This window comes from Dermacentor andersoni, chromosome 9, assembly GCF_023375885.2.
Source record: "Dermacentor andersoni chromosome 9, qqDerAnde1_hic_scaffold, whole genome shotgun sequence".
Lineage (NCBI taxonomy): Eukaryota > Metazoa > Arthropoda > Arachnida > Ixodida > Ixodidae > Dermacentor > Dermacentor andersoni.
In genome coordinates, this window is record NC_092822.1 from 87,393,656 (window position 1) to 87,420,336 (window position 26,681).

Here is a 26,681-nt window from a genome sequence, read left to right on the forward strand (position 1 = left end):
AAGCGCACTGTTTGTTTTACTTTTATTTTTGGACGTACACCCGTTCAAAGAGAGATAAAGGGTCACGTTGGGACTATGGCTTAGGCACGCTAAAATTTTACGTTTCACGAGCCGGGCATTATGTGTGTCAGATGGTTACATGTATTCATAGTAATTATTTGTCTTTGTTAACTGACATGCATCTTTGCGGATGATTCTGTTAAGGGGTTGTTTGAAAAGGCTTTAACTATTCGCGTTCCGGGAACCTCTAATAAAAATTCACAACCCGCCACTGCGACGTAGTCGCTATTTACTTAAACAATGATTTGTTTTTTTCGCGTCTTTGCTCGTTCAAGCTGAATTAATGGCAGTGAAGCGACTTAGTTCTAAACAATTTACGTAAAAATAAAATGACAGTGTCACTCGGAATCAACGAAAGCAGTTACGACTATTAAGCTTACCACGTGTAAAAGAATTTGCATGTTTCACATATAGGATAGTGCTTCTTTAAAAGTATCCGCCTTTTGGCATTCATAAAGAGCATAGTGGTGAGCAACTAAAATGGGAATTCCATTGCCACTTGACGGAGTCGGACGTCAAATGGAAGTTTAGAAATGAAGGCGAGAGGTACATATCCCTTTATCGCCGCCAGTGACACGCACGACGCACCTGGGACAACAATATGGAAGTTTTAAATCGAAATACTTAAGGTCTTGTTTTACGGCACGACCACTTCACTCAGCTTGGTAGGTACCTTGTCGGAGTCCTAGCAATGAAACGCGCTGGTTGCGTTCAGCTTGGCGGACGTAACAAGGCACTTCCGCAACTGGCGCGCGGCCGTAGAAAAAAAGAAAGAAAAAGAGAAGAAAACACTTAACAACCAGTTTTTACACCTCTAACCCCAAATGCATTTGTCCTGTCTGTGGGCAAAACCTCAACCAATCAGGATAGGAGGCGCGCGCCGCGTGCGCCACTGGGTTCCTTGGAATACCACCAGATGGCGTTCGTCTCCACGCATCCGCGCAGGAGAATGCGCGGAGGCTAACTCGTTTTCTTTTTTCTTTATTTTTAACATAGGCAGGACATTAGGCAATATAATAACAAGAGCTTCATGGCGCAACCCCCCCCCCCCCCCCCTGTTACAAAGGGGACGTCCACAGAAAGCATCCATCCATCCGTCCATCCATCCATTCCGCGGCAGTGGTGGCGCCGGCCTTGAGGGGGAAAGAAAACAAAAGATCCAGAAAGCTCGTCTTCGCGTATGTCGTTCGCAGCAAGCGTTTACCGGTAAAGACGACAGCTGCATAAGCTTCACTCGCCGGGAAGCGGCAGCTTCAGAAAACGGGGCACGGAGTGACGTAACTACATTTTCATACGTAGGAACCCATCTAGCAAGTGATTTCATTTGCGTTCGGATAGAGCTATGGAAAGGCCACGCACAGTTAAGACTCTCGAAGAGCAGCGTAAACACGGTGAAAAATAAAAAAAAATTAAATTATAGGGTTTTACGTGCCAAAACCACTTTCTGATTATGTGGCACGCCGTAGTGGAGGACTCCGGAAATTTCGACCACCTGGGGTTCTTTAACGTGCACCTAAATCTAAGTACACGGGTGTTTTCGCATTTCGCCCCCATCGAAATACGGCCGCCGTGACCGGGATTCGATCCCGCGACCTCGTGCTCAGCAGCCTAACACCATAGCCACTGAGCAACCACGGTGGGTTAAACACGGTGAGCTGCGACGGCAACAGCAACGTCAATATGCCGAACGGCGTCGTGCTCAGGCTAGATAGGACGGAGTGGTTCCTGCCCAAAGCAAGTAACGCACAGTTACAATGCCTGAAGAGCCGCGCGAATACGATGAGCGACGAAAGGAACAGCAACGTCAATATGCCCAACGCAGTCACGCTCACATTTGGCAGGACCCAGCTCAAGGCTACGTCACATTGGTTTATCGGATCAGGTTATACCACAGCTTCGCTGGCCATTCGCCTTCACAGCGTGCATTGGAGCCCATTTTTTGTTTTCGGTTCACGGGACACGCAGTGCCGAAGGCTGGAGAGCGGAAGCAATGCGTGCTTCCGGAAAGCAGGCAGCTTCCGGAAGAGTGCCTCGCTTCCCGTGTTGTCGGAATTGCCGACAAGTTTCGAGACGCTGAACACACTTCCAACTTTTTAGGTGATAGTGCTTTCGTCATATACAACATTTTTTTTTTATTCTCTGTGCGAAGAGACGCGAACGAAGCGAGGTTGGAAAGTAAGAACTGCCGGCAGGCAAGAAACCTGGAATTTATTCGACAGAGAGCTCTTCACCTTCACGTATCATCGAGTTCATTTCAAGAAAAGTTTCGCTGATCGAGAAAAATTCGTTCAGAGTTGTCCACCGTTCGTTAGGGAAGTTTCCGTTACGACAAAACACTGGGCTAGACAAAGTCGTGCCTGGTTTATCTTGGCAGAATTTCAAACTATGACAGTTCCTTTAAGTGAACACATATAAGTTATCTTTTAAAAAAGAGCCGAGGAGATTGTTAAGTCAAGCTAGACCGATACCCAATGCCTCTCCGGAGTCGCGATTAGGTCAGCTCTACGCAGCGACCATTGTTTTGCTACGGGAGATTGGTCTTCAAGGAGGGATACGTGCTACGGTGTAGCAGTGAAGTATCTGTCAACACGAAGTTATAAATATTTGCATTCCCATATCTAGGCCAGGTAATGTTTTTTTTTTCCTTCAAATCAGACCTTAATTTTTTTGTGCATTCAGAAACCTAAACAGACAATACACAGAAGAGGGCCCCAAAACCCAAACTTGTGCAGGGAATGAAGGACAGCTTGGTTGCATTTGCAAAGAAAGAAGAAAAAACAAGAAAAATGTAAATATATTTACAAATACAAATAAAACAATGCAGAAAGCAATGATGATAATTGTCAAAGTAAACGAATAGCTTTTTATGTGCGCTGAATTGATGATGAAATTCATGGTAACAACATTTCCTTGCAGTCCTCTAAAGTCATGGTCCCATAACTTCGCTTTTTAAAATTCTGTTGCATTTGTGGCGCAGTACTCGCAGCAGCATCCTGGGCTTCGCCAATCAACAAGGTCAGCCACCTTTTACATGACGTGAGCGCCTCCCTGAGCAACCACGGTGGTCTGGAGACATCCGCGCCTTTTTCCTCTGCCTAAACAGCTTACTTTCCGTCCGCTGGCTCCATCTTCAGGGGAACCCTTTCCCCATTATATCAGCAAAAAAAGTCCGGCCGCCGACGAAGAAAACGGGGGAAGCGGTGATTCTCATTAAAAAAATAAAACAGTCGCAGTTTCGCCCGAGCGGCCGAAGCACTCAAAGTGGTGGCAAAGTATTAGTTAACTACACGAAATAAGTTTTTAGTTTTATCCGCCCTATTGTTGTGCCATTACCACAAGCCCGGATTCCGAATCTGCAAGATGCAGAATTTATCCTGCGAGCGCCCTAATTCTCCCTTGACAAGTCAAGATGCTGAGCCGTCAGGCAGTGGTGTTCTGCGGAGAAGCCTCGGCGAGCAGCAGGTTCCAACGTGTCGCGAAGTGCCAGACAGCCCGGCGCCGTAGACATCCACTAGGTGACCTCCGGCCCTTGCCTGAAGGTCACCGCGCCCGCCACAATTGAACCAGGTGGCCAGCGCGGTCGCTGGTTGGACCTCTCGGACGACCGTCGAGTGCTCGCTTTGTATTGGGCCGTTTGGGTGACAATGGTTTTGGGGGCTTATAAGCGGAGGCGCGCCGCCTGAAAAACCGGATCCGCCGACCCACCGGGAGCGAGTGCCGCTCTCGACTGGAGCGAGATGTGTCACGCGTTTTCGCCGGACGTTGCCGTGCGGGAACAGTCGCGTTTGCTGTGAGCTCTCGGCCCCACTGCCGATCCCTTCATGTCCTGTATAATGACCTGTATATAGTGTATAAAGTCCCTTTTGTTATTCTCATCGACGCCTGGCTCGGAGTCTTCGCTACCAACGCTCTGTCACGAAACGGGTGACGAGCGCTACGGGACCACAAAGTCGTAATAGTGGTGCAGCGGTGCAAAGTCGTAACACTATAAATGGCAGTAGTCATTCGCTTACTAATCAACTAACAATCACGGCGTCACGCGCGCACCGGCAAACACGAAGAGATCTCACTCGATGACCACGAACACTCGCTGTCACAAAACTGGCGTGATGAAAAGCACCCGCGTTGAGAAGCGAGCGCGTTGGGTTGCCACTCGTGTCCGACACTTAAGATTGCGCGGCTATCAACACTAAGTGGGCAGCAAGAAAACGCACATGTAGCGACCAGCCATCTCGGCTCGGCCAACATTTGCACTTGCTCCAAGGTACGGCACGTGGCCCCCGTGTGCTATTGCCACGGCCTGCACCCCTCCCCCCCCGCCCCGCTCGCCTAGCGAGGGTTTGATCACGTGACCTCCAATATCGAGCCCATGGAAGAAAGGCACACATCAAGCCTCCATCTTTTCCTGCTCGCTCTCGCGTGCTTTACCTCTCACGCACAGCAAACTTAGCGTGAATCGCGTTCTTGTAGCACTTGGGCTTTATACGGAACTTCGCACCCACGCCGATGGTGAAAATTTGCCTTTAGTGTCCGTATAATTTTTATCGCAAAAAGCAATTTTCTTTCAACGCTGTTAGCTTTAAAAACACCCAAACAACTTGGGAGATCCTTTTGCAGTACATTTCCAGCCCGGAAATAACAAAGACATGCCCGAAAATTGCAGTACGCATTGCGCTAGAACTTTATCAGCACCGCATTTCCCATTCGAACCTGAAAAAGGAAAGCTTGGCTTACGTTTGCTGAGCTATGCGTCTTGAAAGGCAGGTCTATTAGTGTATTTAGATTTACCGCGCCTCTTCTTTCTGCCTTTAAATCTTGTGGACAGTATTATCTAAATCAATTTCTACACGAATAGAAGCCACATAATATATCTAATTTAGTTCAGTTGTGCTTCCGTATTTATTAATACCAATAAATTAGTAATAATCTCTAGTATTACAAATAGAAAAGTTAGTAATAAATTCGGATTATTTATCACCATTTTGCCAAGCAATTGCAAGGGCTTAATATTATGTTTGAAGAGAAAATTAGAGGTCTGACAGAGGCTACAGGTTTTCAAGTTAAACTTGTCCGCGAATTTCGTCATTCTATACATATATTCAGAATGCATGATCCAAATGGAAGAAAAGGAAAACACTATTACAACACACATTGTAATGTCCTTTGACATGTTTATCAAGCTTCCTTTATGATACCTATGACAATTATCGCCTCATACAGTGAATGAATCGCGTTTGCCATGCGAACAATAATGGAAAACGATATGATGTTAGTCTACTTGCACAGCGCTTGCTTCAGGACAAATTTATTGCAGCACGAAAAACCACCATAAATAACCTAACCACAAGTACAAAAACCGAGACGTGTCTATGAGTGTTTTCTTCGTGGGAGTGTGTGCGCACTACGCTTATGTCCATGAATGCTAGTGGATAGAGGTGAAGCCTTCACCACGCCTGAAGTGTAGGCAATGGTACAGTATAGTGATAGATGTTTTAAATACGAAAGCTAAGCTCGACAACACATAGGCAAAGGGCAAAATAGGGATATATGTAGTAAAACCTCAGTAAACCAACAGACTAGGGGACTATTTATTTCCACTCCGCTTCGAAGCCGACGTCAAAAATCATCAACATCATTATTATTATTATCATCATCATCATCATCATCATGTGCTAATTTTGCTGCGATGCGACGGTGGCATTTGGCGGCTTTTCTGTTTTGTTTTGTTCTGCTGCCTGTGCCAGGAATGATATTTGCTTTTGCTCTGATATTGGGCAGTTATAGGGAACTGCTTTTTTTTGCGGTTGAATAAGTTACAGCGGAAACTTGCCCATTGAGGCCAACACTGTACTCACTCTTCTTCTCAATCCATACACGGGCGTGTGTATTTGTCTATACACTCCATGTCTCCTGCTAATGTGCACCGCCCCCTTTGGGACGGGAATATTTTTACCATGTGTCCTTTACTTCCAGTTGCCCCCGGATACACCGCTACGTACTACCACCTCGGTTACCACGGCGCGAGCAGATCGTGTCGTACCGTTCATGGCCGGGCGACGCACTTTACAAACTCCTACGCTTCCTCATTGGAATGGCGGACGGCCCCACGTGCCACAGGCACAGCTGCGACGATTGCCCAGGCTATCCACCCTTGCGCATGTGACTTCTATCTCGGCATTGTTGCGTCAGCCGGCGCAACAATGCCGAGATAGAAGTCACATGCGCAAGTGTGGATAGCCTGGGCAATCGTACACTCTCGGAATAGAAAAAGTTAGAAGCCAAGTGTCCGCTAGCGCACTGAGCGCCGAAGTGAAACCTATTTGCCAAACTCAAGTTCCTGAAATCTACGGTCCTTCTGTAAACGCCAGCTGCTACCTATCTATACGGTAGGCGGCTCAGCTTGTTAGTGCGCTCCTCTATTTTAGGTAATGTCCCGTACGCTCTCTTTCTACGTTTATCATCTCACTTTCTCTCCCCAGTGGAGGGTATAGCCAACCAGAACGAAGTCTATACTTAACCTCTCGTTCTTTCAATGGATCCTTTCTCTCTCTCTTCTCAGTCCATACAAAGGCATGCACATTTGAGCTTAGCGCTGTCGGTCGGAAGCAGACGCCCACGTGCAAAGCGGCCCCGTCCGACTGTCAATTAACGACAGACCCGTTGCGTCGTACTAATCGTGTTCCACCGATCGATCCGGCCGCATTCAACCAGTGCCTGTGGCCAATTAGAGGCCTGCCATGGGCTGAATACTTTAACCGATGCGAAGCACAAAGCGACAGAGACTGCAGAAACTGACGCAAGCGACAGAGTACATTCGCTGAATTAGCAAAGGAAAAAGAAAAGAGGGGAGGGAAGGGAGGGGGTGAACCAAGGTGGATTTGATCGAAACGCGCGTATTTGTTCTTTGGCGCTGAAGGCGGGCTTAATACCCTAGGCGAGCTTCTTTATAGACAATCGGATTACGGGCCAATTAAAGGGGAGTAGGGCAACCACCGTGAAAACGAGAAAGGCCGCTAGCGACCGCCTTCCGTGATATGCTAAGGAGACCCTATAGCTATGTGCATTTTACATGCCACGACTCCGAAAAAAACTCGAACGGCGCGTTGCTTTGGACGGTGAAAAGTAAGCCAAGCGGGTAAGAGATATACTTTGTTTCCATATACCTCATTATCAAGAGAATTCAAACATTAAAAGTTCGCCCATTATTTATAGGTCTCATTTGTTTTACGCCCAGTTTTTTTCTAAATATGCTTTGCATTTTTCCTCTTCTGCATGACCTCCTCAGAAAAGACGGGAGCTGCACATCGAGAATTTGAACAGGTGAAGGAATCGATACCTAGAGTTTATTTAGAGCACGAGTGATTAGTGTTGATCTTCAATGCCTTTTCTCCATGCAAGCTCAAAAGAGCGTGTACACATTGCTGTAGACATTCGCTTACTAATAAAATAACAAGCACGGCATCACGCATGCACAGGCAACCACGAAGCGGTTTCACTCGATGACCACGAAGACTCGATGTCACAACGCTGGCGTGATGAACAGCAGATGAAGGAGCCAGAGAAATCATTTCATTGCGCAGCGCATGGCTTGGCGGAGTCCCTCACGCGATGCTACGCGAGCAACTTTCCTCAAACAGTAGATTACGTTTACGCGCAAGGAAGTTTACAATACAAGTTACATTTGCGTACTCGGTGTCCTTCCGTTCTAAGCAACGTAACCCCGCTGCTATCCCATCGTCACGTACATCGGCATAATTACGACGAATGATATTCTCATTATCATTAGTGGATTACGTTTACGCGCAAGGAAGTGTACGATACAAGTTACATTTGCGTACTCGGTGTCCTTGCGTTCTAAGCAACTTAACCTCGCTGCTATCCCGTCGTCACGCACATCGGCATAATTACGACGAATGATATTCTCAGCCAAAAGTCACCAGTCGCCCCTGTTGTACGTGAAAGCAATAGTTCATTTTTTTTTCTTTTACAGCCGCCACATTGTGCCGTAACTTGAAATTATGTGAAAACTATATCGACAAACTAAATTACTTTTTTAACCCGCAAGCGCTTATTGTACGCTTTATAGTTTTCATGTACCTTTATATTGTTGAGAAATTACAAGGAAGCGAAAGAGTGCATCTCATTATTGTGCTGCTGTGCTCTGGAGGAACGTCTGCTTAAGCTCGCAGTGTCGTGCGACCTTTCATGACGGGTAAATGAAACAAATGCAGCTTTTGTAACGTAAATTGTCTCTTTTTCGAAATAGTGGCGCCAGATTAAGGGCACATCTGCGCCGTATTCCGTTAAATGTTACCAATACAAAGTACTTCCCATGATAAGATCGTCAGGATTCCCGACGCACAGTGTCAGGGAACATATAGATAACCTAATCAGCTCTTCTAGGCTATTCGTTTTAGGAAGAACAACCCCAACGTATTCCTCTCCTCTTGTCCTTTGTGTTTTTGACTAGTTTTTTCGTTCAAGTATTCACTAAGTATACGTGAGGCTACGACTCCATCAGCTTCGAGAACTCTTGATCCATGGACTATAGTGCATCGAGTGCGCTTTTAGCACCTTCGAGACACTTGTCTCGAGTTGTTGGCGTTACTGAGGAGAACATGCAGGGACACGCGCACCCGAGGAGCATTGGAGATATTGCAGTTCACTGGGATTGGTTCAAACGAGGTACATAAGGTATGATCTGCATCCGGTAAACTGGAACAGCCTGCGGGCGCACTCTATCAGGGACTGACGCGCCGGTCACGGCGCACATGTGTGAAGATAGACGCGGCCACCCGATACTGCGACCACAAAGCGATGCGCACGTGCGGGGTGTGAGATCAAAAAAGAACGTCTGGTAGACAGTCAGTGCGAGAAGGAGAGCAGGTGGGGCCAGTACGAAGAGAGTCATCGTCTGGAGAAGACATGTGTAACCTTCCTTGAATATAGCCAAGGTTTCTTTTTACAATTAGTTAGTTTTGTCCCCGTCTGAGTTATTCGCTGTTATTCGAGCCCTAAGGTTTAAAGTTGTAGCATGGTAATTCAATTCGAAAACTACAACGAGGTCATTCATGTACAAAGGCAAAATTGTAGCAGCAGTCATCGCCTTCCATCTTTTCCACGCGCTTCGCCCTTTCCTTATTTCAAGCCGAATAAAAATGCCGCTTTCGCCTTTTCTTTTTCGTGACCTTAGACGCCTTATCGCTTCGGCAACGATCGGCCAGGAGCATGTAATAAGAGCCGCATGCCCAGATACGTACTCCAGGCATAACGCCCTGTCGCGGGCTTTATGTCGCCCTGTCTCACTGCTGCCCACCTTGTTCATCCATTGCACGCTTGAGAGCAGCGCAATAAGAGTGCGCCAGCGCCCCTTCACGTGGTATTTTTTTTTCACATTTCGCGGGCTTTCTTTGGAACGCGGGAAGAAGGACCACGTGAGATATGTCGTGTCGGAAACAATTTATTGAGAGGTTTCTCAAGATGCTCTACAACTTCGCCTATCACATTTGGGGGATGCAGCCAATACTTAAAAAGTTGATTAATTAAACATAAGTAATCCGCTAGTTAGCGGAAAAATAAAAATAGCCTGAGTAACTCTAGGCCAGTGCCAACATTATGTATTCGGTTCAACTCGCCTCCGGAGTGTCACTTCTAAAGCTTTGGGTCAAATTATCTCGGACAACGTCTATATTCTCGATTAATACGTTCAAGTCGGCGGATTGAATAAAGCCCCAGTGAAATACTGATTGTGAATCTTGCATTTGTGTTAGCCTAGGTGCGTAAATTGTCGTGGAGTTACACCATAGCTTGGATTCTGTGATAAGCTCATTTATGCCTTTATTTCCATAAACGTACAATTTATGGGGGAATTAAGGAAAAAGTTGCTCGCAGCAACTTGGCGGGCCTTAAACCCGGTCTGAGGGCAGCAGCAGAAGGCACGCAGAAGGCGCTCAAGTATTTCTCAGGTGAACACGAAGAAAAGTCTCTTACAATGGGTTTCTTTTCAAGAAAAGTCTTGCATTTACTGCGCCTGTCTTTGCTGCATAAGAGCCACAAAGCGGAACATTCGATAAGGCCTCCATGCAGGCGAAATATCTCGCAGAAACCAGTGGACGCTCTGAATAATGGATCGATTGGCAGGCGAAATAAGGAGAGAACCAAGCATTGCCTCTCAAAGCGCAAGTGAGCGACGACATACGATGCTACTGACATTGCGGTGAAACGACAAAAAACAACGAAACAAAACTACGATTTTTTTTACAGTGGAAAGGCATCAACCAGCGACTTCTCATGCAGCGCCGAGCTTGCATATTGATCCCTATGGCGGCGAGCAGGGCGCAAAACCGTTGTCGTAATATTGCCGTGCTATTGCCCCCCCCCCTCTTCTTCCTTGCCTCTCTTCCCCTCGTTCTTATTTCTCTTGACAATATCGCACAAAAAAAACGAGACACAGGAACGATAAATCTGGCCCTTCAAGGAAATGTTTTCGGAAAATGAAGTAACAAAGAAAAGAAATTCAAGGTAAAAAGAAAACTAGAAAAGTAAGCGCCACTAGCGTGCTTATATTCATCTGTTATTGTCATCTGTAACTTATCACAGCCTGCCAGCCCCTCTGGGTTGTATCGATCGCTATACGAAACTTCCATGATGGCGTTTTCTCAAAATGCTCAGAACACGCGAGCCCATTGTTCCCAACTGTGCACGAGTACCTAAATTATGCAATAAAGATGAAGAAAACGGGTTTCGATATTCAATGGTTAGATCCGATGACTCCATATGTGCCTGCATATCGAATTTCGAATCAAATACAAAATAAGTGAGACTGTCGTCTTCGATGACTGCTCAAATTACTGAATTCCGCTCAGGGAGGACGGATACGCATTAAAGTGCAATGTCACGATCAAAACAATGGACGATCGCAACGTGTAGGTAATAAGTGTGCAAAAAATTGAGACAGTTCTCCTTTAACATGATAAAATTCCCAAGCTTTACGAACAGGCAAGCATCACTGTTTAATTTTTAAATATTTCCCAGTTTTAACATCAGCCATGAAAATTGCAGGAAGCTGGGATTTGAGGTAAAATATATTGTTCTATCCGTATTGACGAAGCTTGCATCTTTCCCAAAGTTGCATTGTCGTACTCTCTTGTAAATTTGACACGCTGAAGAGGCACCGTCTGAAAGCTCAATATACTCTCGCAAGAAGCAAAAGTCGTACGTTGGTTGATATATTTGCGCAGCTGCAGTAAAGCACCATCACATATAGGCGCGTGTGATATGTGCACCGACGTTATGGCCGATATTAACAAATATTATACTAGTTTTTCATAAACCAAGTGATCTATTTTAATGCAAACAAATTTAAAAATAGAAATAGGACTTAGCCAACGCGATGACGCTTTCTTCCCTATTCATTTTTTTGAGCATGGCGGACACTAGATAGTCCAGTAGCCATCGCAGTCCCTCTTTTAATAAGCGAGTTTTTGAATAAGTTTACGTATTCCTTTTAACGACAACGTTGGAAATATAATGTTGGAGAAGGGCACCTCAGGAGGCAAGAACAATTTACGCATATTAAAAAACACTATCTGTCGTGGAGATGTTCGTCGACCAAATTTCCCGCTTCGATACCGACAGTGGACACTCGAAGGAATTACTGCCCACGTGATGCTTCCGGCCTCGTTTTAGTTTCTTTAATAAATGGGTTGACCACTGTGTGGGACTCTTATCCTATCTCCTGCAGATCATGGCTTTGTTCCAATATCGCCGTAGACAGCTGACTAGATGACTAAATGGAGAGCGGTCACCTTATGTCTCGTTCAAATTCTCACGAAGACGTCAAAGTAGGCGGCTTCGCAAAGACAGCATCAAAGTCAATAACGATGCAGGTTCCTTTCCTGTTCAAACAAGATGGCGGCTTAGAAGGACGCTTGGAAAGCCGATAGGAAGGCTGTCTGCGCACAAGAAAACGTAGACACGCGATACTATGCCCTTAATGTAAGCTATATCGTGTTTTTCATAGGTTTGCAGGCGCAAATACTTTAAAATACGGAAATAATAAGTGCTTTCCTCATTTTTTTCTAGTAGTTGGCGTCACGTTACAGAAGCGTCTTCCGTGCATATTCCAGACGGTTAGAAACGCGTTACATTAGATAGCCTCAAAGCTTTCTCGGCTGTCTCCTTAGCTGTCTACGTAGATAGTCTCCGATGCTGGCTATAATTGGAACACACCCCATGTCTTAGCGATCTACAGTCGCTCGCGGTACAAACACGTGACGACGGACAGGACGCCTCAGGAGGCCAGCGTAGCGAGTTTATTTACGTTATGAAAGCGTCGAAACTGATGTAAACGGTGCTTCCAGCTTTGTTTGCGTACCCTGTTTTGGTATTGGAGCGACAAAAATGCGAACTTTCCTCTACCAAGATCTCAAGAAATGATGGCGTTTTTTTTTTTTTAATCGCGTAAATTCCTTTTGCCTCCTGTGGCGTCCTCCCCTGATACTGCTATTGCAATGTAGGCGTTACACCCGGTAGTTAAACAGTTCATTAACAAATCTGCTAATAAGCGAAACCGACCACGACGGCTGCTGGACGATCTAGTGTCCGCTGTGCACAAAGAACAGAATGTGAAAAGAAACATTGTGGCATGGATTAAATCATATTTATCATCATCATCATCATCATCATCATCATCATCATCATCATCATCATCATCATCATCATCAGCCTAGTTACGCCCACGGCAGGGCAAAGGCCTCTCCCATACTTCTCCAACTGCCCCGGTCATGTACTAATTGTGGCCATGTTGTCCCTGCAAACTTTTTAATCTCATCCGCCCACCTAACTTTCTGCCGCCCACTGCTACGCTTCCCTTCCCTTGAAATCCAGTCCGTAACCCTTAATGACCATCGGTTATCTTCCCTCCTCATTACATGTCCTGCCCATGTCCATTTCTTTTTCTTGATTTGAACTAAGATATCATTAACTCGCTATTTTTATCATATCTACAGAAAATCTACGTAACCAGAAAACCACGTACGTAACCAGAAATATTTCCACACAAGCCAACTGCCATATTTTGCAACTACGGATCGCTAATTCTGTCGACGGAGCCTTGTTTCGTTTGAAGGATTCGAAACTCCAAACAGAGCAAATATTTGCTCTATGCAAGATAGAGCGCCACATCGAGTGTATCACACAATGTTGCAAGAGCACATCTGAAAGCTTCAGCGCCATCTTTCCTTAACGACTGCTGCGTTCGGAGTGCTTTGTCGTGGGTGTCGATGAGGCAAATATTAGCGCAGGCCGTCTCGCTTTCTGCAGCAGCTTACAGAGACGAAACACGTTATTATTTTAGTACAACTGGCTCTACTTGCAAAAATCATTAGAGCTAGGAAGCATACCGCGTCCCAAGTCTTCTTCTTCAAAGAAACTTAAAGCTTTTCATTTTGTTTTCTGACGCCTAGCCAGGTGACATTGTGTTTACTCACGCCTATTGTGGACCGAATAAAGTTGTTTCGTTCACTCACTCACTCTCATGCCTTCAAAACACTGGTTTAACTGACAAGCTCGACTATGCGTACGTCAACACCATCACCTTTGTCTCACCTGTTACATACCATGATCATATATTTGCTTGCTTTGTTTTTTATTTTCCCGTCATCCTCCTCCTAGGGTATTTTGGTCCGCGGTATCTCTTTTCCCCGCAATGTAACACGTAAGCGGCTACACACTCGTGTGCAGAATTCTGTCGAGTTCATTAAAGAGTTTTCGCTCTCTTTCAATAAACAGTCACAAGCCGAACACAAATGGAATACATCTCGCACTTGCACCAAGCGTATGTCTTAAGTGCACAATGCATGCATGAAAGACACCTGAGGAGGATGATCAATTTAGCGGCATGGAGAGAAATGTTCGCTTAAACATGTTAAGGCTTCAAACGCCCGTCATTCCAAGTACTACAGATTTCATTCGGAAAAACAGTCACGTAGTGCAACGTTCTTTTTTCATTAGCTCATGGATGTTAGCTTTTAGCAAAATCCGTTCATAGGCCTTGCATGATGAGCTTCTTTCACGACACTGAAAAAAGTAGACCCAAGAGAACCGATAGTTTCCTCTAATCAAAGTGAAGCCGCTGCTAGTCTGAAAAACAGTCAAGGGAAGAAAAAAGAAGAAACACGATCAACGTCCTCGCTGCCCTACTTACGGGCACAAGAAAGGGCTTGAGCTGAGTCAGGGCGAAGGCCATGCGTCTGTATGCTTCAGCCGGTGGTGCGAAGGCATTCACCTCGACGTGCAACTCCTCGTGAAGGTGCCAATACTTGGGGTCTTTCAGCTGCCGCAGGCCTTCCTCCTGGAAGAACACCAAAGAAGAAGCACGTGCGACACACCGATGCATGCGTGAGACAAGACCGAAAACATAAAGCTCAAGAAAATTGGAAGGAATGAACAAGACATTTACAGCTAATTCATGGGAGTGGCAGTAGACGCTTTCTCCAAATCCGCATTGACTAGCTCCTTATAAATCAGTTTAACCACATCGTCTATGGTTTTTCGCGTATCAACTTCACTATTTTCATCAAATTTTCACAACCTGCTGTTTCCTTTACGCTATTGCTCAGGCCTAGGACGCCAGCTAGAATGAGATGAAACGTCGATCGTTCGCGCAATACCCGTAAAACATAAACGTTCTCGATGACAACAGATGTCTAACAAAATTCAGGCACCAATGTTTCCATGAAATCGTCGAATATGTCATATGTCACGCACGCTATAAGATACATTGTGGTTTTAAGTCCACAACAAGCGATGTAATCCAATAAATGGGGCCAAGTATAACTCGGCACTTATATGAATGTCGCAGGCAAAACTAATTACCGAATGACACTTAGATGATGCGGAATTAAGAGTATGGTTCAAGAAAACTACCGAGACAAGTAATCTCGTTAACTTACTTATGTCACATTCAAACTTATGTAGAAATTCTGAGGTCTATGACTCCTACGTGATTTGTTTTCGAGACTACTTGAGCTTAAGAGTAAAAGATCATTTACTGTTACAGAAACAAGCAAGAGGTACTTCAAGGAGCTTCGGTTTGAAGTGCACAATATGAGCTTTAATAATAGGGAGACAAGCGAGAAGTCAGAGGGGAAAGGCAGGTAGGTTAACCAGGCGGAGCCCGGAGGCTAAGCTGCACTGGGGAAAGGACATTGAAAGATGAGAAGGAATAAGCAAGTTCACACTTTACATTGGCACACACACACATTCAAGCGTTCATCACTGAGTGAACCACAAGGGATCAAGTAGACTGGTGTATTACAAGAGACGCAGCAGCGCTTTTGTGGCTTTGTACATAGCAGACGCACGAGGCCATCATACGAAGACCTCTTCGGTGAAAGGTTTGCCTACCAATTGCTCTAAAGCTGTCCGGAGGGCAATCTTCCCAGTGTCGCGCAAGATATGCTTGATCGTTTCTTCAACACTACACGTGCTGCAGTCGGGGCTGTCCGCCATTCCAATTAGCAGTGAGTAGGCGCTCGTGACAGAAACTCCTAGTAACAGTCATCACAATAACGTTTCTTCACGTCGAGCAATGCCGGGTAAATGATGTAATATCATACGTGGATCTATGGCATATAAGCGCCGGTTGGCGAACTCTGGTGTATCCCATGTTTCTTAGAGTACTAATATGAGAAAAACCTCTGAGTTTCCGTGTTGCATCCGTTCTCGACAATGGTATCGAGGTGCTTTCGCATACTCCATGTGCCTCACCGGCCGCTTTGCGGGCACTTTCATTGCCAGTAATGTTGCAGTGCCCAGGTAGCTGCTGAAGCTCTATGTCATGGATTCTGTTCGCCGCTTGATGGTAGTGTAATTGTACACCGGTCACCAATTGTACGTATGGGCCGCGGCGCAGAGCTCACGAGAGTAATTGCAGAGCTGCCTTAAGTAATAGATACCTCTTCTGGGCGTCACATAAGTCAATGCACCTTTTCTTCAATAATTAGAGGAAAAAATATTGAACGCAAACTATAAATGATACTAATGAAGCATTAGTGGACGACCCTAAAGCTTCTGTATCACTCTGCAAGACGACGCGAGAAATGTTGTGATGAAGAATCACTTCGCAACGTAATCCTAGTCATCGGACTTTAAGACATTCTTTCTTCTTTCTTCTAACCAAGGTCAGCCAGTAGAAGTACAGCGGTGAGAAGAACCATGACAAAAAAATTGAAGGCTTCTTAGGCGCATTGGAATTACAATTTGGTGTCATGCTTATTTGGAGATGTACTGGGACCGTTAGGTTTAAAAAAACAATGGTATATAAGGCTTCAGTTGATAGGAACGTCGGCTGAGAGACAAGGTCACGTAAACAAAACGTGAGCGCACTTACTTTTGCTTTGTCTCTCATAGAGCCCCTGCCGAGTATAGCCATCTTAGTCTGCGTCTCTTCCTGAAGCCTTTTCAATGAGTTGCCCTTGGGTCCCAGCAGTTTGCCGACGAAGTTGAACTATATACGCAGAAAAGAGAAAAAAAAGAAATACAGCGACATTGAAATGACAAATCAGTTCTGCGGAAGCCCGCAAGGTGGAGGAAAGTACATAAACGACAAAAATTGGCATCCGCCCGAATTGTAGCACGGAGCTACAAAGGAAACCCATACAGGTTTCTCAGAAAGAAAACTTCGCAGTTGAAGAAAAATTCGTCCCGGTCCGAGGTTCGAACAAGGGACCAACGCCTTGACCGGGGCAGTCACTCTAATATTTTAGCTAACCAGGAGGCTAGCCAATCTCAGAGCTAGGGCGAATCAAACGACGTTATCCATTGATTCGCCCTCTAACCGAATTTTTCATCAACTGCGAGGTTTTTTTTTCTGAGAAGCCTGTACGGGCTTCGTTTGTAGCTTCGTGCTACAATTCGGGTTGACGCTAATTTTCTTTTCACAGCGACATTACGAGAAATGCGGCCATGAATAGAAGTAATAGTCAACCAAGTTATGCCACGGCACCAATTTCGTCGTCACTACGCATGTAGCGAGCCTAAACGGAACGGCAATTCTTAATTGAAAGGACAGCACAAGGAATTGTGCACATCCAACGCACATTTGGAATCTTTGTGAAGCGAATTTTTGATAGAGCGTTTCATCAAATGATATTTGCCCACTCTCATTCCTCCATCACTGACGTCAAGGAAACTGGCACGCACACATGCGCTCTCGCGCGCCAATGTTACGCAATGCGACGCACGCGGCGATCCTCTCAAAGTGCTAGATGACGATCGAAGTACACGTGAAATTGTAGCCTGGCGATTAGGGCATCAGGCTGCTATGCTGCGGGGCCAAGCTTCGGTGCCTGCGTCAGGGAGATAATTCATTTTCTTTTTTCAGCATAAGCTATCAGGCAAGGCAGCGGCTGCACCCAGCAGCATCGAGCCACTGTGATCAGGAAAGCTTCGCCCTAATAAGAGGTAACACATTGGTGTACAGCGGAGGCATCGATTATTTTGGGTCTGTCTAAATTCCTGACATATCGCACTATATTTAGCGCATAAAGCCGATCGGTTATAAGCAGGCTCGACTGTAACACTTAATCGTAGTGTAAATTAATGCTCTTCGATGGTTTCTTTCGTTTTCTCGTTTCTTAACGTAACCTGTGGTTGCTTTTCATGCAGTGCTCGTTTCTGCTGCGTAAAAAATCTGTCCATTATTTTTTATTTTATCTTTTGCTAAGACATGGTGCGCTTACGTTCGGGTGGTCTTTCACGGGCACTTGCACGCGGACCTGGAGTCGCACCGAGCGCCCCTTGTGGATGTCCATGAGAGGTCCCGGTGGCACCCAGGTGTGGGACGACCGGGCGCTGCTGCCGTTCTGGCTCTGTACACGCTGGATCTCTGCACAGGAAAATTCCGATAGGGAAATGTCAAATTCTGCCTTACCCCTTGACTGTTACATTTTGGCACGTGCTACATCTAGGAGACACTACATTATAATCTGATTAAAAGTAGCAACCGAAGCAACCGCCTGTTACAAGATTTGTGGTCATTCATATTAAAAGACAGCGCTGGAGCTCATGGCCAGTGATCCATGCGATGCTTCGCGCATTGCTAACGCATTGGGAGCTGTGACGGGACTGCGGAGAAAGTGACAGTCGTGTAGCATGTTTCTTTTTTATTATTATTGTGGCGAAGAAAAGTTTGCTCCCGCGCAGCTCTTGTCAGTCCACAAGTACTTCGTCAGCCCAGACGAAATGTAGCACATGGAGCCTCAAGAACGCCCGCGTACCTAAGATTCTTTCTTGACCGCACGGACACCAGAGCAGCATACAAGGAACCGAACAAGTTTCCGCCGTTCGAGAGGCGCGCCAGCTGGAATGGATGTTCACCTCGCCGTTTCGTACGCACGCCATTAAGGCGTGGTGCCACAACACGCGGATGAGTGAGCGACGCACTTGAATGCGGTGCTCAGTTAAGGTCGCCATATTGCGTTTGTGGGCTTAACAAGATGCAAGAGCTTCCGAGCGTACGGCCACATACAAACAAATAAATAAATGCTGCACTTCAACGCATTTTGAACATAAGTGTGTCATGGGGCTTAACTGACGCACATTCGCACTCGAGATTTACTTATCAGGCAAGAGGAACACGAGTTCTCACAACAGTCATACATCCTAAGCACCGAAATAAGGCGGCGATAGGAGCCTGTGTTCCCTTTCATAGCATAAACGCTGACTCGCTTGAAACGAGAAGAGAGAGTGCATGACGAAGCATGCTCAGTCACGAAACAAAATGAAAAAAGGAAAGGTAGATGAAGAGGGTGGTTGCGAAATCCCGTAAGCTTACAATGTAACTGAGGCGAGATATGGGCAGCTTTCTTTTTTTTTTTCAGCATGACTGCGAGAGCATCCTTGCAGGGCTTGCGTACGGCGAGACGGGACAACAATCAGCGGCAAAATTAAAGCACCGTTATCTGGCAATTTCAGCACCTCCATTACGCAATGTCAGCCTGCGGCCACGCGTGTTCCCCGAAGCCCCCAAATCACCCGATCCTTCGTTCTTTTTTTTCTCCGGAAGACGCGGAATATCGGCGCCGAGCACCTTTCATGCCGCACCCCGACACGCACCTCGTTAGCATATCATTACTGGCTCAATAGAGAGGCACAAGAGGCAGCGTGCCAAAATTTGCATTGTCTGTCGTTTGCTGCCGAACATCGCCAAAGAAGGTAAATGCTGCTACGGGGATAAGGCTCACTGTCGCTATCCGGTTTCTCCTTAAAGCGCACTTTGTATGCGCGAAGGGAAATGAAAAGCTAAAGAACAAAAGGTAGCATGGACGCGCGAAAGCGCGGGGAAATGCAAGAAACTAAATGTTTCAGAGGCAATCACGAGATCTATTTGCATAGAAAATCCCCTCGAAATCCGAAACCCGACTGAGTATTGATGCTATGCGAAACACGTTCTTTGTTAAAGAAAAAGACGCTAAGAAATTTTTTTAAACCCAGCGACAAAAAGTCCAGAGCGCGTAATTTATTACCTGTACATCTCCCTTTTGGTATATTTTTTTTTTCGAGCTGCTCGTTCCAAGCGTACTACTTGTTCCTCTAGGATCAAAGTGCCTGCGCACGGGGGATCGTTCCAGCGACGCGTTCCTGTCAAGCGACTGTTTCGCAGCCTTTTGTGTCCGCGTGGATTTAGTAAATGTCGACTACCGGCAAAGTAACCTTTTTTTTCAACAGGCCTTAACGCAGCTTTCCCCCTTTTGTTTTACGTTCCGTCTTCCGGCGAAAGGTCAGCTATTCTCGTCATTACATTGCTACTGAAAGAACGGTGGGTAGGCCATCGTGTAGCCGATTCTTTAAGGAACAACGCATAAAAACGTCCTAATTGGATCTAGCATCTAGGGGTAGAACTTGTTGCGTTTTGCCACTACCGAAGGTACTCCAAGAGCTGACAACATAAACGGGTTTTACAGCGTAGAATTGTACAGGTTCCCCGCCGTTCTAGAGCAGTGGCTACGACGTTTCGCTGACTGATCTCAAGGTCACGGGTTCGATCCTTGTCGCGGCGACCGCCATCCGCTGACGGCGTAATGTAAAAAAAAAAGCTCGCGGACCGTAAACTTCGGTGCACGTCAAAGAAACCCACGTAATCAAAATTACTCCGGAGTCATTCATGATGACATGCCTCATATTCATATTGTGGTTCTGGCACGTAACCTCCACTCATCCAACCACGTCCCCGCACCTTCGAGATAAATAAATTGACGGCATTGTTTAATTATTTCAGTTAACTGTATTTATTGTGTCAGTGCTGAAACTTTCCCGAAGTTATCGCACAAGCGTTCACCCATACACCACGAGCCCTATAGCGCAAAATTGTTGAAATCTGGTTTCATTCCAATCTTCTGACGTAAAACTTACGTAGCCGCCAACGCAGTGATCGGGCGGTGTCTCGCAGCGTTGTTTGAAGAGGCCAATGAAATGTACACCTCGTTTATAGGAGGTGGCTTTTGTTTGCTTGCAAAGCGAATAGCGTTGCCTTAATTGACAGGTTTTTCTTTTCTAATTGGCTCACTAGAGGCGAAGAAGTGGAGAGGGGATCGGTGGGGTGGAGCTCGCGCAGTGAAAGTAGGTACCCGGATGAGGAGGGTGTGTCGGCGTCGGTGATTGCACCACTTCTCCTTGCTTAGCTTTGGTGTCTGGTAGAAAATTTCGGCGTCGTCCAAAGGAATGATAAAAACGCCGTTAAAAAGGATTCTGAGCGACGAAAATTTGGCAGAGCGATGTTGTGTGCGTGCCGAAAGGGCTTGACAACGTTACTGCCACGCAAAAAAAAGGTTCATTACACGCAAATAAATTCATTCTCCCCGACATCGACAGTGTCTGAGCGATCGGCGGGCAGCCATTCTTCATTCATTTCGGAACGGGGCAGCCTCCGGCTATTCCGAAAAAAAATTATGTTTTTTTCGGCATATTAATGCATACTTAATGCGTACACGTCACTTTGAGGTGGCAAGTCTGTCGCTGTTTTGTGCCGTCGCCTGGCAGACAGGCGAAGTGGGCGCAGACCGAAAACTTTTGGCCACTTGCGGAGGGCTGACGTGAAAAAAGTTGAGCATCACAAACTGTAATAGTGCATTCTGAAAAAAAAAAAAAACTAATTTACCATCTTGACTTCAGCATAACTCGATGTACTTGGACGAAGCAGCTGCCGTAATCACTGTCCCCTTACCACTACGGGCTTTCTTCCGGACTCGCGTGGGAGTGCGTTGAACAATTAGTGCAAGAATCACAGCGCGAAACTGAATTTCAGCAAGAACTGAAACAAATGGGAACACCGGAAAGCAATAAAGTATCAATATTACAAGCGTATACACATTTCACAAACAAATCCACTGTCAAACAGTTCGCCGCAGCGTCAGGTAGGTAGTTACAAAAAAAGAATAATCAGTTTTGTCTTACACACGTTGTCGTAACAATACACCCAGGTGACGCGGCGCGAAGCAGGATGAGCGACAATTTATGATGCACCCGCTAGAACAGCGTTCTGGCAGAAACCAGGTGTGTCACAACGCTGGCGCGATAACCAAGAACGACAACCACGAAGTTACAGTATAGTAGCACGTCGATGGTACAGGAGACTATCGCAAAATGAAAAAAAAAAAAAAAGATTAGATATAGAGTCACCTGGACGCGCATACACTCCATTCCGCTGAGGCCAATGTATGCGCTACATTGCGATACGCACGCGGTCATGTGCGCAGAACGATGATGCCAGTAGCGGAAGCCAGAAGGCCGCCCTGGTTCCTGGCAGGGTGGTTTGAGAGGGGAGCGACGGTGCCTGCTCCATTTGGCTTCGTCGATTTTGCAACCAAATGAACTGCGCGTCTCTGGATGCCCTCCAACGCCCCACACGAGTGCACCGCGCGTGTCCAGTGGATCGAGATGTACAATTTCGTGAAATTTTGAGGCACGTGAAACAAAGAAAAACTGGTTTCTTTGATGTGTTATGTTTTTCAGAGAAATAAAAAAAATTGAAAAAAAGAAAGACGATTGCGCACAGAGCTATGAAAAACACATTTGTTGCTCCAACACTGAACATAATATAATTGTTACCTTACTGTAATACAAAGGTCGCAGCAGGGCTTCCGGGTTTAACATCTAGGCGCGATTTCACGCGAAGGCATTGATTTCGCACCGAAGCGCCATGACCGACATTTGTATCAATCTGCGTCCGATTCCTTTCCGCCTGACGAGTGAATGCCTCGCTGTGACGCGCGCGAAGCCCCTCGGACATTGAGGTTCGAGTGCGCGTACACAAGTTTTTGCACGTGATCCCTTGGGAGCCTATTGCGCAGCTTCGTGCGCACATCTCCAAACTCGGACCAGTTTCATTCACATGCCGCAGGAGAAAGGGGAAACTGCAATACGCGAAAGGCGAAGGGACTCAAGGGCTGGTTACAGCAAAGTCCACGCCACCACTTGGATGGATCCAGGTGCTTCGCAGAGCTAGTGGGCTCTAGTCTGCTACACTGTACAGGAGAATAGGGAAGAGGAGTGAAAGTGCTGGAACGGATGGTGATGAAAAGTGATGAGTGCTTATGCACAGTCTACCCTTTGTTTATCAGTACCGCGCGAACGTCGACTGGCCGGCCGGTCAGCGGCTTCTAAGCGCGCGAAGCGACGAGATCAGCAAGAGTAGCCCATGCGCGCGAAATTCACTGGAAGCGCAAGTTTCGTCTGCTACAGCTCTTTACACTTACACGACACAGCCCCTGCGCGATTAACTCGGGGCAAGCTCCCTGGCTTATCGGAGATAACGGCTTCTAGAGAACTTGGTGCGCCTGCGCTACTCTTGCTGATCTCGTCGCTTCGCGCGGTTGGAATACACTGACCGGGCGGCCAGCCACCGCTCGTGCGGTACTGCTAAAAATTGGTCAACCTTACATTTTATACAGTGGTCCTACTAGAGCAGCTCGTCTAGTTTCGTGTCATGCACAAACTTCCAGATCGCTTTGGTTGTCCGCATTGAAGTTGCAGTGTAGGGCCATGAGCCGATAATAGCGTCCTCCCACACTGGTTGCCTGCCAGCGCTGGCTAGGGAATTATCCAACGTAATTCGCTCCAGAATATACGCTGGGCAATCGCATAGTATGCGTTCTAGCATTTCAGGCCTCTCATAGTGTCCGCAATCATAGGTGTTTGACAGGCCGACGATGTCTGCGTAGCGGCGGGTGAAAGCAACAAATCTATGTCACAACAAGGCAAGAAGCGATAATTAAGATGAGTATGTAAAGTTAACCGTATAGGCCTAATTAGCGCCAGTATAACGCAGAATTAACCACACAGCACCACAGACTGCGCACGAACCACCTCTATGGCCTCTTGCAACCTCCTCCTACCCCCCCCCCCCCACCCCACCCCATTACAAAACAATGCAAATGCCACAGGCCCGCGCGGCACAAGCAGCAGAGTGACAGCGTAAGCTGAAGGAGCAGCTCCATAGGAGACCGTCGTAAGCGCACTCGATGGTCCTGGCGGTGGAGCTATCGGGCCGCATTTGCGTCACGCCAGCGCTTGCTAGCTGCTGCGGAAACACGCCCTATACAGGCGCTCAAGCGCGCTAGGAGTCACGCAATGTAAGATGCGCGCCGCGTAGCGTCGATACGTGCACACTTTGCATAGCATTTGCAAGTGCTTGCACCAGGTGGCGCGCCATGTGGCGGTTGCGCTACATGCACCTGCACGCACCTATAAAGCGAGATAAAAGAAGGAAGGAGAAGCATGTGCTTGCTGCAGTAAAGCTAGGGAAACGACGGAGCATGTTTTATTAGAATGTGAAGACGTCTACCCAGCTGTCGATTTAGCCACCACTGGCCTCCCTGAAGCCCTTGGGTTCAGCGGGAGCACTGGTAAAGCAAACATGTCCGCAATAGGCATTAGTAAGAGGCGATTGGAGAATTGGTGGAAGAAAAGTAGGGAAACGACAGGAGACGGAGACGTACGAAAGCACAGTTCGCAATAGGGGATCAGAAAATTTGGGCATGATAGTTCATAGTGTTTTTTCTTCTTTTTTCATTGTTAAACCTAGGAAGGACATTAGGCAGTATACTAGCAAGAGCTTGGTGGCGCAACCCACCGCCCCGTTTCCAAGGGGACGCTCATAACATCCATTCAGCGCATCGTGCCTTGCCACTTGTCACGCGATGTGAGATGTGCGCCGCGTAGCGTCTACACGTGGCAACTTTGCGTTGCGATTGCGTTGTATTCCACCAAGTGTCAGGGCACGCAGCAGTTGTATCGTATCGTGCCGCGTCTCGAGGCATGCGGCATGCGTGCCGCGTAGTCTCCATACCTTTGTCTGCTCTTCGGTGTGCGTTATGGCACCTCCTCGCAAGGTACGAACCATTGCTGAAGAAGCGAATCGTAGAGCTACGCGAGCGGCTGCAACAAGGAAACGTCTGGCTCAGCAGACCACTGTGCAGAAAGCAGAAGAAGCCACAGTTCGCCGTCGATACCGGGGCGGACAGTTCGTTCTCGTGAAAATGGCGCAAAGAGAGTTTGCCTCTAAGACCCTTAGTGCCTGATGCCGAAAGCTCGACACGAATAAAGAAAATATAGGGCAAAAAAGAGTCAAATAACGCAAGAAATATTATGCCATTATAGAACATTGCGTCATCTTTAATGCCACAGTTTGTACGTAGACGTTGTCATTATCGTCGACTTTGGTTGACACGCCTTTTCTTTTCTTAGAGGTTAGTACAAAAAGTTTTAGCGATAACTCTGGCTCAATGGGAGATACAACGATGGGAGAACTGTGGGAGATACAAGCACTGTGGTGCAGCCGGCATGGTACGACATGCAGTTTCCTAAACCACACGCTTCGGTCTTCAAATGGCTTCGTGACTTTGCAAATTATGCGACAATGTTAACAACATATTACGTTACAATAGCAAAAATTAACACTGATAGCCTAGGTACACAAATACTAGCTGTTTTGCGGCACTTAGAAAACAACTTGTGCTTTCAAATTTTTAAATGATAAAGCGTTATAAATAATGTCACAAGAATGTCTGAAGCCACAAAAGATAAGATGGGACCAAGTCGGTGTACTAACTGTCATTCCCACGGTAGGAAAACGATAACAGAACCAGAGTTCTGTCTATTTTTTTATTTTTACTTTTCTTGCTAGCAAACCTTTTTTGACACTTTGAGCATTCCAGGCCCGAGAAGATGTTTATCTTATCCCACACGCGCGTATCGAAAAACCACATTAACGCACCAACACAGTCCGGAGAACGATACTCCTGTAAACGGGATTCGTCATCTCAATTTCGAAGCTTCGGCACCTTCGCCAAACTATTCTGGGAATGAGGTGGTGGCAAACTCTATTGTGAACATTGTCATTTGCTGCCTCGGAATGGCGTCGGCCGGCGCGGATGGAAATCTGTCTTTCTAATAAGCCAGAAAAGCGGCTGTGACGGAGGGTGGTTGTAAAGAGATTTCTGATGCCACGTGCGGGCGCACAATCCGACAAGATTTTTCGAGTGCTTGAATTAAACAAAGCTTTAAATAAACAACCGTATATACCAACGAAGATCTGAAACGTAATTTTCACGAAGTGTTGTCAGTGTTCATCGTTCTCGCTCTAACAAGCGTGGCCTTAAACAATCATTGACAGAAAATGTAAAAAAAAGAAAGAAAGACGGAAGCGATAACGTAAGCCCACCGGCTTATTCAGCACAACTGGAAACATCGTTATTTTTTTTTCGCGGATTTTAACGCTCGCTGCTGGAATTAAGAAGAAAGATTCTGAAGATAGGAAAGTTATAAAACTATGTCGCAATAAAAGCAAAAATGTTAACCGAGCGAACGTTTCCCAGGAAATCCTTTTTGTCGTGCGGGGAAAAAGTCAACGTGTGCACTAGCGCTGTCGCACCTAATTTGGCGACGGGGACGAAGACCCCGATCCAATGAAAGCAGCCCCGCGAAATACGACGCCCCGGAAAAAAACCCATCTCTTTCGACCGCCAGGTGGGCTTGACTTGGCATCGGACATGTTTAGAGCTAGGGGCGCTGGATTCGCAAGCAATAATCTCTTCCTTAGGCGTGAAAGGGAGTTAGCTCTCATACGACTTATCGAAAAGCAGTTTCTTATTGCAGATCTGATTAAAACCGGTGACGCGATGAAACACAGTTATAAGCACATATTAACGGCGCTGACGTAAGCTTGCCGCCCGTCCGGTTATTAAGGCAGGTGTCCGTTCGATTTGACTATGTAGTGATACGTTAAGCTTAGGCTGCAGCAATCCTAGCCCGCAGTGTTGAGAAAATTTAAAACAGAAGTGTCATTGTCATTGCATGAAACAAAACAATACAAGACAAAAAACATATCTTAAAAAATTTATAAGGAAATATGACGCGCGGCTGCCAGCGTCGTCAGGCTAGCGTTCTGTAACGCTTCCCCCAACCATCTTGGTCCCGCTTGTTGGGTCCGTAAGCGCGCTGGCTCTTTAAACATTCCGCCTTACACATGGTTTTTTGAGGAATTCGAGGCATTATTTGGTAAGTGGTTGGCCTTAAGGAATCACACGTGACAGCTTCTCTCCTGAGGCACTCCTCAATGC

The 26,681-nt window shown here is 46.5% G+C and overlaps 1 protein-coding gene across 1 annotated transcript in view; it reads right to left on the reverse strand.

Moving 5' to 3' along the window:
* LOC126528372 (uncharacterized) overlaps positions 1-26,681 on the reverse strand; it is a 336,775-nt gene that overhangs the window by 24,922 nt on the left and 285,172 nt on the right. Inside the window, exons 2-4 of the mRNA XM_050176266.2 lie at positions 17,805-17,950; positions 16,454-16,570; positions 14,267-14,413 (exon numbers count right to left, since the gene is read on the reverse strand). Of these exons, the coding sequence (XP_050032223.1) occupies positions 14,267-14,413; positions 16,454-16,570; positions 17,805-17,950 (410 nt within the window). The remainder of the gene's footprint in view (positions 1-14,266; positions 14,414-16,453; positions 16,571-17,804; positions 17,951-26,681) is intronic.